Source organism: Mobula hypostoma, chromosome 6, assembly GCF_963921235.1.
Source record: "Mobula hypostoma chromosome 6, sMobHyp1.1, whole genome shotgun sequence".
NCBI classification, from domain to species: domain Eukaryota; kingdom Metazoa; phylum Chordata; class Chondrichthyes; order Myliobatiformes; family Myliobatidae; genus Mobula; species Mobula hypostoma.
The window spans coordinates 155,781,854-155,796,146 of NC_086102.1; the positions used below are offsets into that span (position 1 = coordinate 155,781,854).

At 42.3% G+C, this 14,293-nt stretch overlaps 1 protein-coding gene across 2 annotated transcripts in view; it reads right to left on the reverse strand.

Annotated features, from left to right (window-relative positions):
- fam171b (family with sequence similarity 171 member B) overlaps positions 1–14,293 on the reverse strand; it is a 54,372-nt gene that overhangs the window by 16,411 nt on the left and 23,668 nt on the right. For both annotated transcript variants that reach the window (XM_063052027.1, XM_063052026.1), the window contains exons 2-3: positions 6,851–7,084; positions 5,855–5,947 (exon numbers count right to left, since the gene is read on the reverse strand). In XM_063052027.1, coding sequence (XP_062908097.1) covers positions 5,855–5,947; positions 6,851–7,084 — 327 coding nt within the window. The remainder of the gene's footprint in view (positions 1–5,854; positions 5,948–6,850; positions 7,085–14,293) is intronic.

Sequence of the window (14,293 nt, forward strand, 5' to 3'; positions counted from 1 at the left end):
AGACTATGTTCTGTTCATTAATAAAGCAACAAGAGTGGGGCCACATTACCATCATTCACAAAGATAAGGGTTGTGAGACAGCTTTATGGTCACTTTAAACACAATAAATTCTGCAGATTCTGGAAACCCAGAGCAACACACATACAAAACAAATGCTGGAGGTACTCAGCAGGTCAGGCTGCATCTATGGGAATGAATAAAGAATTGACGTTTCAGGTTAAGACCCTTCTTCAGTACTGGAAAGGAAGGAGGAAGATGCCAGAGTAAAAAGGTGGGTGGGAGAGGAAGGAAGACTAGCTAGAAGGTGATACCTGAAGCCAAGGGGGTAGGAAAGGTAAAGGGCTGGAGAGGAAGGAATCTGATAGGAGAGGGGACCGTAGGGGAAGGGGAAAGAGGTAGTGATAGGCAGGTAAGAAGAGGTAAGATGCCAGAGTGGGGAATAGAAGAAGAGGGGAGGGTGGAGCAATTTTTTAAAAACTAGAAGTAGATATGAATATTCATGACATCAGGTTGGAGCTACCCAGATGGAATATAAGGTGTTGCTCCTCCACCCTGAGCAGGCCATGGACCAACATGTTGAAACAGGAATGGGAAACAGATTTAAATGATTGGCCACTGTTAAATTCTGATATTGGCAGATGGAAGGGAGGTGCTCAACGAAGCAGTCCTCCAATACATGGCAGGCCTCACCAATGTAGAGGAGGCCGCATTGGGACCACCGGGCACAATAGACAACTTGAGCAGATTTGCAGGTCCTCGGCCCGAAACATCGACTGTACTCTTTTCCATAGATGCTGCCTGGTCTGCTGAGTTCCTCCAGCATTTTGTGCGTGTTGCAGGTGAAGTGTTGCCTCACAGAGAAGGACTGTTTGGGGTCCTGAATGGAGGCATAGGAAAAGGTGAATGGGCAGGTGTAGCATTTTGGCTGCTTGTACAGATAAGTGCCCGGAGGGAGATTAGTGGGGAGGGATGAACGGACAAAGGAACCACAGTGGCAGTGATCCCTGCGGAAAGTGGAGTTGGGGGCTGGGGCGGGGAGGAAGAGATGTCTTTGGGACAGGATCCCTTTGGAGATGGCTCATTTACTAAGTTAACAGCATTTGGTGGTATCTGCTGGCCACATCATTTGATTACTTGGTGACACAACGAAAATATTAGACCAGTAACAACACCATCTGTTAAGGCGCAGGCACTGCTGCTTTCAGCTATTTCAGATTCCAATTACACCTCGAGTTCACACACGCACTGAAAATGTTAATGAGACGTGGATGGGTTTCACTTGATGACCTCACTGTTAATACATTTCCCACTCCTCCCCCAGTCTCCTTCGATGATCTCATGCATATTTGCACTGCTGAGGGTGGCACATCTCCTTTGCAGTATGACTGCGAGATACCTGTAAATTATGAGGAAAAGCACATTAAAACAACAGTGTTAAGTAAAAAAATCCGTTCTCTACATGCATTAAACAGGGTAAAAGATTATATTACAAACAAGAATCTACAGATGCTGGAAATCCAAGCAACACATAGAAAATGCTGAGGTACTCAGCAGGCCAGGCAGCATCTAAGGAAAAAAAGTACAGTTGATGTTTCGGGCCGAGACCATTCGCCAGTGCTGGAGAGAGAAAAAAAATGAGAATAGATTTAAAAGTTGGGGCAAGGGGAGAGAAAAAAAATCACAGGGTGATAGGTGAAATCAGGAGAGAGAAGGATGAAGTAAATGGCTGGGTACAAGCTGTGCCGAAGACATGTTCCCGGGATGAATACAGGCCTGTAGTAGCAGGTCTGGGTAATCACATGGACGAAGAGTTGGAAAGCAGCAGGGATCACAGAGGGGGAGCAGTGAGAAAGGGATCTCGGCCTGAAACATCGACTGTACTTTTTTTCCATAGATTTTGCCTGGCCTGCTGAGTTCCTCCAGCATTTTGTGTGTTACTTGGATTTCTAGCATCTGCAGATTCTCCCTTGTTTGTGATTTGATTACCACACAGCAAAGTCTCTTCTAGGTATGCCTACCTACCCTGGGAAGTTTAAAACTCCCCTTCCATGGGAGTTCAGTGAAACCCTCTCTCACTGCTCCCCCTCGGTGATCCCTGCTGCTCTCTGACTCTTTGACCATGAGATTACCCAGACCCACTACTACAGCCATGCATCCTTCCTGGGAACATGTCTTCGCTGCCAGCTTTCACCCAGCTATTTACTTCAACCCTCTCCCTCCCAGTTTCACCCATCACCTTTTGTTTCTCTCTCCTCCCCCCCCCCCCACCTTTTAAATCTACTCCCTCATCTTCTTTTCTCCAGTCCTGCCAAAGAGTCTTGGCCCGAAACTGTACTCTTTTCTGCAGGTGCTGCCTAGCCTGCTGAGTTCCTCCAGCACTGTGTGTGTGTGTGTGTGTGTGTGTGTGTGTGTGTGTGTGTGTGTGTGTGTGTGTGTGTGTGTTAAAAGATTATATCCTCTGATAGTGTACACTGCCCTCCTGTGGATGGCCTAAGCACAGCCGTGATTTCCCACACCAAAGCTTGTCTTAGCTTTGTAATTGAGATGATGGGACCCAAGGGAGCCCAGCACATCTGCAGCAGATGCTTGTTGAAAAGGGCATTTTTGTAGAGATCTCCTGAGTTCAAGTTCATTGTCATTGGCATACATGAGCCGGTTGTCCATCACATCCGATGAAGACATTTAGACTCGTGCAGTTCTTTTACTGTGCATTAGGTGGTCGATCAGTCCAAGTTGTGAGCAACATTAATATCCGTAGCAAGGACATGAATCTGGCAGTGCAGCCACTTCTACGGCTTTCCTACTTCGTCCGACAGTGAGTAGCTCTGCTTTGGCGTATGATGATGTCAGTGATTGTAACCAAGGCTTGCCAACCACTCCTGTCTTGCGTACACTGCTGCAGCCATTTGGAAACAAGTTTAGCATGTACAATATTAGCCTTCACACAGTCTTTGAAACTTTTATGGGGCCTGTCCAATTTCTCTTGCCCAGCAAAACCCTGCCATAAATTAGCTGTATGGAAGATTTGGGTATCCTTCACATGTATGACATGCCCTCTCCATCAAAGTTGTGTTTTTGCAATCATGGCTTCAACGCACGTGGTTTCAGCCTTGTCGAGGACCTCTAGGTCTGTGACTCGGTCCTGCCAACGAGTGCCAAGAATCAGCCTTGCACTTTGCATGTGCAAGTCCTCCAGCATTTTGAGGTGTCTTCTGTATATGGTAAACACAAGAGATTCTGCAGATGCTCAACATCCATAGCAAAACACATAAAATGCTGGAGGAACTCAGTAGGTCAGGCAGCATCTATGGCAATGAATAAACAGTTGATGTTTTGGGCTGAAACTTCATCAGGACTGCAAATGAAGAGGGAAGAAGGCAGAATAAGGTGGGGAGAGAGGTTTATTCGTTCCCATAGATTAATGTGTTCACCCAGACTCACTACTACAGCCACATATCCTTCCTGGAACTATCACCACCCCCCCACCCACCTGTTTTCACCCATCATCTTCTAAATAGCCTTCCTTGCCCTCCCTCCAACTTATTCAGGCATCTTTCCCGTTCCTTTTCGGTCCTAATGAAGGGCCTCAGCCCAAAACATCGACAATCTGTTCCTTTCCACAGATCCAGCCTGACCTGCTGAATTCCTCCAGCATTTGTCATGTGTTTTGCTCTGGATTTCCAGCATCTGCAGAATCTCTTGTGTTTTGGATTTGCTGCTCCACTGCGAAGTCTGTTTGAGGTATGCTATCGCAGGCACGGATCCTTCCTGAGAACTTGTCACCTCCTCCTCCCCAACCCAACTGGTACCACCCATCACCTGGTTTATACTCATTCCCCTCCCCCCGCCACCCTAATCCAGCACCGCCCCCTTCCTTTGCAGTCCTCATGAAGGGTGTCGGCCCAAAACGTCGACTATTTGTTCATCTGTGTATAGGGTCCAGGTTTCACATCCACACAGGAAACTGCTGAGGACAACAGCTTTTTACACCTTTAGTTTTGTAACTCCAGGTATAAATGTTATGAAAAAATCTTTTCGCAGCAGCACCACAGTACATTACGAATATGACAAACATAAATGACGTAACTAAAATTAACATAAATTATACATAACTTGGATGACAAAATAAAGAAAATAAACATGGTGATTTTCTCTTGGTCATGGTGATGATGATAATGTAAGTTGAGGGAGGTTTTGTATGAAATGCTGACATGCCAGGATTCTTTGTTAGGGTACTAACCCATGACCAAGCTCAACTTGGTTGCCGAGTAACAGAATAACAAAAGTGATGGCCTGTTAATGGTATATTCTAATTCAGATGGAATATGAACAAGGAAGCATATCCAGTATTCCAGCTACCATTCATCCCCACAAGAAGAATTTTATGTATTTGAATCCAACAGTTTCTGCAATTTGGGCACAGGATTGGACTCAATGGACAGCAAGTTGCTGTAATCAGGAATCAGTGGGAAGAAGGGGCTCTGCCTCCTACTGTGAGAATTGATGAGGGGAAATTCAAAGTTCAAAGTATATTTATTATCAAAGTATGAACCTTGTACAACCTTGAGATTCATCTTTTTGCAGGCAGCCACAAAACAAAGAAACACAATAGAACCCACAGAATACTCCACATGACAAGGACCATCAATCATCCAATGAGCGAGAAAAGAACAAATTGTGCAAACAGTTAAAACAAGTAAACAAATAATACACAGAACAGGAATCACAGAGTCCCCGAAAGTGAGTTCACAGCCACGGAATCAGTTCAGCGTTAAGGCAAGTGCTGATGGCTACAAAGTCAGTTCAATGCTGAGGCGAGCAAAGCTCACTGAGTAGTGGACTGAACATTGGTTCATCCTTCTCCCCCAGCCTTGAAGCCTAATTTTTTTAAATCTGCCTCGGCGTTTAAATCAGCCAGACATCAGTTCATTTTTCATTCTCAAGCCTGGGCCCTGCCACTTCAAGGATGATCCCGGTAGAGCGGGAGCTGCATCATTTCCAGCACTTTTACTAAATGAAGCCAAGAGGTTCCGATTAGAACTGCAGCACTGGCTGCTCCAGTGTTTAAATAAACTCTATTGATCATCTGAACCAAACTCCACTCCTGTGTTAGATACAAACACATTTCGAGGAATTGAACAAACACACAAGAAGAAGACCCAAACCTCAAGGGGATACGACTACTCATTCCTGGGTTTTCCATTATTTTCTATTGCTAAATTCAGTTTCTGCCCCATTGAAAAGAAGAAATTTAGAATTCTTAAGGGAAAGAATAAAGCCAGCAAACACAAGGGGGTACATACAAATCAGATCTACATGTTCAGTGGAGATTTATTATAACTGTCATTACTATGACAAGGATTTTGCTGAGATTCAGGAACACTTAATTGTTTCTAACTTATTAGCAGTAAAGGACTTCCATGCAAGGACTGTTATTCCCCTCCCAGATGCTGCTTGACTTGCTGAGCTCCACCAACATTTTGTGCATGTTGCTCGATATTTCTAGCACTTGCACAATCTTGAGTTTGGCAGGTTTAACAAGCAGCAAGGCTGAGGATGGGACTTTGCAGACCAGGCTTGTCCTGTCCACCCTCTAGATTCAGTTACGTTGTTGGAGAACCTGCCACTCCAAGGCACGTTACTGCTTAGCCCCAGGAACACACAAGGCATTAAGAGCTGCCTTCTAGATGCAGAAAAGTCCACACAGGAAAATAAAGATACTTCATAATTTTACGTATATTTAGCTGCTGAAGCCTAAACCTACAAGCTTAGTAGTACCAACCCAACTATCATGTTTGTCAGGAAATACACTGAGGAATAGCAAACAGCTCAAGCAGTTACTTACTCTACTTACCATTTTTTCCTCCTGTTATTAAGATAGTATCTTCAAATAACCAGAGATTTGCTCGGCTTTGTGGAATCATTGAAAGTGTTACAGCTGCAAAAACTGGAGAGTAGAAACAAAAAACATGGCAGAATAACCAAGGAAAAGCAAACATGCAGGGTTTCAATGACTCATTCCAAATTCCTAACTGAGCTGCTTATTAAACATTATTTGACTGAAGGTCCTCTGCGGAGTTTCTCCTCCACAACCCGAATGTGGAAGCAAGTAACAGAAGTCCTCAAACAAAAGCCCAAGCATTAAACAATTGATGAGGGTTCCAGAAAGAGGTTGCAACCAAAAGTGATTTAAAGCATTAAACAATATTACACATAGTATTCCGCTGAATTACTTCAGAATCAGTGTGAACAATCTCATGACTACTGCAGTACAGGGAGAACATTTAACTGAGGCAGCTGAGGTACCTGACAAGTTCATGTTCTGTTCCTGCATACAAAACTATTTTGAATGATGAACTACCTTGAAAGCACAAGTTTATTTCTAACACCATCACATTAGCAAACTGGAATTAGCCAGAAGCCTCACTTGGCAGTTTACAGTATTATTTTCCTTCTTGCACTTTTGAAATGAAATCAATTGAAAGTAAACCTAAATATTTCAGTCTAAAACAACCCCAAAATAATAAGAATTTTCCTTTCAAGGTATGACCTAGTGAAATTATTTTTCTTGATTGTAGGTCCAAACCTGAGCTGCCTTGAATAAGAAGTCTGTCATTTATATAGCACCTTTCATGTCCGTCTACAGACATCCAAAACCTCTACAGGTGGCGGGGCATTTTACAACTGCAGTATAGACAGCACAGATGGATCAGATGGGGAAGTCAACTGAGGAATGCCTGGAGGGCTGGCTATAGTTGTCTGCTCACCATTCAGTTCCAGAAGATTTTGGGTGCAGCAGAACCTAGAAAAGAGGAAAGAACACTGGAGACAATTATAATTGAGTGTTTACCTGGCACTCTTTGGGTTTTCCAGGGCAAAGATGCCAGCAGGTAACCTCCTTTGCGTGCCGTGACAGTCAGAGTGAGGCCCAGCGTGTAAGGTACTTTGAAAACCACTCCTCCATCCTCCTCGGTAAGGGCAGAGTTAGTCTTAGTGAAGTTAACAAAGACATCAACAGTGGCCTTGTCCAGGTAATGTCGAGTGACCACATTGTTTACCTGCACCTTCAAAGTGAATAAAGACCCTGAAACAACAGAAATGATTGATGCTTAATAGTTTCAATGAAGTACACCGGACAAAAAAAGTTTGCTTTTGAGGAAGCTGTAGATAGGTATGACATGCAATAGTTAACTATTTTCTGGATGATGGTCGTCTTTGGCACAATTACCACTTAAGAGTCAGAGTTACAGTGCATAGTTCTTCAGCCCAGCCATACACTTCAAACAGCTTAATGGAGTCTTCTGTTGTGAGAATAAAGGTAAAGATAACATGTTTAGATAACTTTGATTTTCAAGAGATGTTAAGACCCTGGTTAAGAAAAAAAAGGAGGTACATAGTAGGTGTAGACAGGTAGGAACAAATGAGGTACCTATTGAGATAAGAAAGGTAAGGGAACAACTTAAAGAAAGAAATCAGGAGGGCTAAAAGAAGGCACGAGGTTGCCCTAGCAGGAAAGGTGAAGGAGAATCCTAAAGGGATTCCACAGATATGTTAAGAGCAAAAGAAATGCAAGGGACAAATTGGTCCTCTGGAAGATCAGAATGGTAATCCATAGCCAGGGCATCAAAGGGTATGGGGTAAAAGCAGGGGAGTGGGGATGAATGGATCAGTCCATGATTGAATGGCGGAGCAGACTCGATGGACCGAATGGCCTACTCCTGCTCCTAAATCTATGGTCTATGGTGGAGCCAAAAGAAAAGGGAGAGACCTTAAATGGATTTTTTGCTTCTGTATTTACTCAGGAGATGGACACAGAGTCCTTAGAAGTGAGGCAAAGTGACAGTGAGGTCATGAACCCTATACAGACTAGAGGAAGAATGTTAGCAATCTTGAGGCAAATTAGGTGGATTAAGCCCAATGGTCTGACAAGGTGTTTCCTTGGTTTAAATGGGAGGCAGGTGCAAAAATTGCATGGGCTCTGGCAGAGATATTTAAATCACCATTAGTGACAGGTGAGGTATTGGAAGACTGGACAATAGCCAATGTTGTTCTGCTGTTTAGGAAAGGATCTAAGAATAAGCCAAGAAATTATAAGCCAGTGAGCCTGACATCAGTAGTGGTAAAGTTATTGGAATGTGTTCTAAGGGACTGGATGTATAAGCATTTAGATAGACAGGGACTGATTCAAGATAGCATGACTTGGTGCGTGGTAAGTCATGTCGATCCAATCTAATAGAGATTTGAGGAAGTTACCGAGAAAGCTATAGTAGATGTTGTCTACATGGACTTTAGTAAGGCATTTGACAACAGCCCACCTGGGAGGATGGTCAAGAAGGTTCTGTCACTTGGCATTCAGGATGAGATAGTAAACTGGATTAGACATTGGCTCTGTGGGAGAAGCCAGAGAGTGGTAGTAGATGGCTGCCTTTCTGACTATAGGCTAGTGGAATGCCGATGGGATTGGTGCTGAGTCCATTGTTGTTTGACATCTATATCAACAATCTGGATGATAATGTGGTTAACTGGATCAGCAAATTTGCAGATGATACAAAGTCAGTGTGTAGTGGACAGTGAGGAAGACAATTAGAACATGCAGTGGGATTTGGACCAGCTAGGAAAATGGCAAGTGGAATTTAATGCAGACAAGTGCAATACCTTGCACTTCAGTAGGACTAACGAGGGTAGGTCTTACACAATAAGTGGCAGGGCACTGAGAGGTGTGGTAGAACAAAGGGATCTGGGAATGTAGGTCCATAATCGACTGAAAGTGGCAGCACAGATAGATAGGATTGTAAAGAAAACTTTTGGTACACTGGCCTTCATAAATCCAAGTGTGAGTACTAGAGATGAGATGTTATGTTGAGGTTGCATTAGACATTGGTGAGGACAAATTTGCAGTATTGTGCGCAGTTTTGGTCACCTACCTGCAAGAAAGATGTAAATAAAGTTGAAAGAGTATAGAGAAAATCTACAAGGATGTTGCCAGGACTGGAGAACCTCAGTTACAAGGAAAGATTGAATAGTTTAGACTTTATTCCTTAGAATGTAGAAGATTGAGGGAAGGTTATATAGAGGTATACAAAACTATGAGGGGTAGAGATACAGTAAATGCAAGCAGTCTTTTTCCACTGAGGTTGGGTACAACTACAATTAGATGTCATGGGTTAAGGGTAAAAGGTGAAATGTTTAAGGGGAACATGAGGAGAAACTTCTTCACTCAGAGAGTAGAGGGTCATGAGAGTGTAGAATAAGCTGCCAGCGCAAGTGGTACATGCAAGCTCTATTTCAACATTTAAGAAAAGTCTGGATAGGTCCATGGATGGGAGGGATATGGACAGCTATGGCACGGGTATGTCAATGGAACAAGGCAGTTTAAATGGTTTGGCATAGACTTGATGGCCAAAGAGCCTTTTTCTGTGCTGTACTTTTCTATGACTCAGTATCAATACCAGCAGCATGAAATTTCTGACCATTCTATTCCATTTTACTGCGTTAAGGAGCATACTCAACAACAAAAACAAAATTGACAAATGATTCTTTTTTTCATGAACAATTAGAGTAAAACACTAATACTCAGTACTCAAACTTTTTGTCAAATATTTTATTGCATCTGTTTTAGCACTCAAAGAAAATTCCACCACATGGGGATGCTCAGAGAAACGAAAAAGTATTAAAAATACTTTCAAAAGTTTCAACTAAACTTAAATTCCATGAAACACCAAAACTTAAATGTACTACTCTTTTACTTGTTCTTAGAAAAAAAGTAACCTGTTTAAAGGGGAAAAAAGGGAAAAAGTATGGACTTACTAAAGCAAAAATCACTAACACAGACTGAAGAAAGACCCAATTGTACTTGCTTTGCATTATGATTCAATACTTATGATACTAATGACAAATTTTGAATTAATGCAGTTTTCGCACACCATGTTCATATATTGCATAGTGTCCTGGCCTCTAAAGGCACTGTTCATTTTGTATGAACAGCAATTCCAGTACATACTCTGCCTTTTACATACTTTCGTGCATGGTTAATTTGGATTTCGACCTGAAGCACACACAGTAGAAAGACATCCATCTCCATCCACTCTTTATTTGCCCTTGAAACAGCAATGTCTTTCCACAAGTTTTTCCTTATTAAAAACCCTGAAGAAAGCTTCTGGCTCGGGTGATGTTTGAAGAGCTTAACTTAACTTCCTACCTAGATAGATATAGATATAGATATAGATATAGATACACACATATATATATACATATACACACACACACACACACACACAAACAAGGCAGTAAACATTGGTCTATATTAGATCCCCCAAGATGAAATAATAGCCCTGATTCAGGGCACTGAACGGTAATTAATTGATGTACCAACTTCCATGGCCAAATGTGTATTCCAGGCTTTCAATGAACAAAGGTCCAAATTTTGGATCATATCAAATTCAACATAAATTTCAACAACTTACATGCAACAAATGTAAGCAAAAACTTTATACCCATGCATGAATATTTTTAGTGCATCATCATTTGTTTAATCAATTCAGCCCTTGTGTCAGGTGTTCAATTGTACGGTGTGCACAAACTGCGAAGTGGCACTTTGAGGAGCCGCACTCCTACCTACACCCCGTGAACAACCTGTAATTACTTTAAAATATATTTTGGCGAGTATGTTGGAATTTAGAACTGGCTCTCTGGTCACAGTTTGTCATGCAAACAGGAGGCATTACCCACTGAGAGCTTGCTGCTAGAGGCAGGATAGGTGTAACAGTAGGGAACCAATGTTAGAAAGGACAGAGTGAGAGCAGGACAAGGGGTGAAAAAGAATGGAGACTATTGAGCCTTTGTATGTTGCTCAGGGAAAACCTTGCAAAACTGTTTGACTGCAATGCAAGCACACAACTGTACATGCTGATAACCTGAAAAAGAGAATGCGAGAAATAGCCAGCAACTGATCATTCATCAGAATAGTATGTTTCATTGACTTCTATTTTGTCCTCTGTAGATAATGCCTGACCCTCTGTGTGTCTCCACGATTTTCTGTCGATACCGTCTTGCTGCAAGCCAAGTAAGCTTTGACTCAGGTCACTGGCTTCTGCTTGGGCCCACAGTCAGACAGCCATCTGCAGCTGGTCAAATGCAGCACAGGCAAGGATTACATTCTTTGGCAAATGGCCCATTTGATCAGCTACCCGTAGGAGTCAGGAATTTGATTTGGAGGAGGTGGGGCATGCATGTGACAAGATAGTCAAGGTGAAAACAGAAATTGGGAATGGGAGAATGGTGCTCCTTCTTGACAAACAAGACCCTTGTCTATGGCACAGGCGTGGTCCATACACCGCATTTCTGCTGGGCCAGTCACCTGAGCCATTTCATGTGGAGGTCAGGATGGATCGCATCCACTAGGTTGTGATGTGCAGGTCTCCAGCAAGAGACATGCCCCTATGTTACCCTTGTCCTAATCACCACCTCTATGTGCCTGCACCAAGCAGTGTGTAGGACTGAAATAGACAGACACCAAGTGTACCACGTGCTGAGGTTCTACTATCTCCTGTGTTGCAAAGGATGGACCCATCACGCTGCCATGGAAATTTTCCATCCAGTTAGACCTTGATAGACTATACACCCTTCATAGAAAGGTTTCTGCAAAAAATTACCTTCAACCACAAGTCCATCAGGTAGTGGTCAGAATAGACCAGCTTTGAGCCCCCAGGAGAGAAGGATATGGTTGAATAGTTAGGAGGGAAGCATTAGAAACAATATCTAAGACCTCACTTGGTTGATATTGAACGGGGCTCCCCATCAGATCATTCAATTCCCCACTGCATGTACTAGATGGCTCTAGTACAAATGAGATGATCATCCACCATCTTCCAGACTGTACGTTTGCAAAAGTCTGGAATAGGAAGCAGCAGTTCTTGTCAAAGTTTACCCTGGATTCTGAACTCTGTGGTCTACAGATGGTCCTTGGCAGTGAATACAGAGAAAAAACAGCTGCTGCTAGGGCATCAATGTGGTGAAATCGGCCCTTGTGCCTGCTTGAAAATGTGTTAGCCTTCCACTGCAATGAGGTGTCCACAAGCAAGAGGCACATTCCAAGGTGCAGGTGTAAGTGTCGAGGGATGTACTGAAGCTCACTGCAGCCACCATCAAGACATTGGAGGGAATGGCCACAGTTTAGGAAGTAACAGCCTTTCAAAATGCTTCATGGGTGCATTAAGAAATATGAGTGGCTTCAACAAATTATAAGAGAATGCATTGAACTACAAAAATGCATGTCCTGATTGCATTCACAATGTACATTATGAAGAAAATATATTTTTTATAAGTGTTAACATAATTGTTGACATTGCAAGCATGTGGTGGGGCAAAAGAGTGGAGGAAGCTCGAGGCAAGGTGGCAGGAGGGACCACAACGTAAAAGCATACAGCAACTGATCTTAGATTACCATCTTAAGTATATATTAACAGCCTCCAATTTCTCCATCCAAGATGGAATCCCTCTCCAAGCATTGCATTTTAAACATTTAAACACCACAGGCAGCAGACCCTGCACAGTTTAATTAATTGAATGTTTGAAATGCCTAACACTCCAAGGTACCCTGGGGGACTTCTTAAAGCCAGAATGAAAATCTCACTGGAACCACACCCTCTCTGTGAGATGTGAGATGTGAAATGGCAGCAATGATAGACTTCCTCGTCAAGGGAGTCTGCCATCTCCTTTCTTTGGAGTCAGATGAGACCCTGAAAGCAGATTTGCACTGAAATTTTAACACCAAGCAGAGACACCAAACTTCCAGCAAAAGTACATTTTATTTGCATTCAAAGGCTTTGTAGCTGAGATTTCTCCTGCCTATATAGTTACTTTCTTTATTTCTGTTTCATTCACAGATTTGCATTAATGTGTAACAACCAGTTTACTGCTTCTTGGCGGCTTCTGGAATTATCTGTTCCCATGGACTCTCTTTAATACTGCAAGTTACCTCATCTACATTTTTACATAGCATTGCATTCAACCAATACCATTTTACAAATAGTTATTATTATACCCATAATTTTTATCATCTCTGGATAAAATGTACTGTAAATTATCAATCTTTTCACAAATCTGAAATATTAGCAGATATCCCAATTCAATCATAAAAATTCTTAATTACAGAGAAGACATGGCTGGATTCCTCACTTAATAACAGGAGTGTTTTCACTGCAAGGACCACAATTTGTACAGTACAGAAAAAAAAAATCACAAACCTGTTCCAGCTTTAAATTTGACAGAATTTACTGTGGCCAGTCAGCAGCATTTATGGTTTCTTGTGCACCTTCATTTCAAACCTGTTCACAGACTCCATCCAATAGTCTGTACAGCCCCACTGTAAATGCAGGTGCATGGTAAACCTATACTTCATTGGTAATCCCGTTCACATTCCTCCTCTCAGTCTCACAGAACAGATACAGGCCCTTTGGCTCAACTCAGCCAGTCCTACTTGCCCAAGTTTGACCTAAATCCCTCAAAGCTATATATATATATATATATATATTCATTCCAGTTTGGGTGGATGCTGTGTGATGTGTTCTCCTGTTATAAATCAGTACCACGAAATACCAAGCAGTACACAATATGAAATTAAACGATTGAGCTTTATAATTCTTTATTTGACTATAGGTTAGTAGAGAAACAAAAAAAAGGGCCCATTCTCATGAAACAGTCGAACACGCATATATATGCGCACAGGTCTCAGCATTAATGTCCAGGTGCAATAGCTGAATAAATACTGCTCTAGAAAACTATTACCAACTGACCAAACACTGCAAGTGGCCCAACTACAGCTTGAAAGTTCAGCATAAAGAATCAATTACTCCAATTTTATTTCCCTCTCTAATGCTGCTCCTGGAGCTAATGTGCTCTTCCTTGCATTTTGTATTTTATTTCACATCACAGCATCTATAGATTTTTCTCTTTGATCAGCATTACTATATCCATTAACTTTATTTAAGGAGCCCAAGATTCCATAAATTTTGCTAACCACTCCTATTATGCGCTGCCATATTAGTTAATGTTTCCATGAATCACCACCACCCCACCACCACATGCTTAGAACTGAGTCATTAAGGTGTAACAACCTGGGAAAGGTTTCACTACTAATGTAATGGTTTCTCTGTAGCACAGTGTTTGGGTTATATAAGACGAGATAACGGGGGCTTTGGTATGTGCGCTGTCCAATGAAGAAAGGTGTTTTTCTTTTCTGTGTGCCTGAGAGGTTTTGCAGTCTTGTGTTCGGCGAAAGATACAGGGAGAAGGT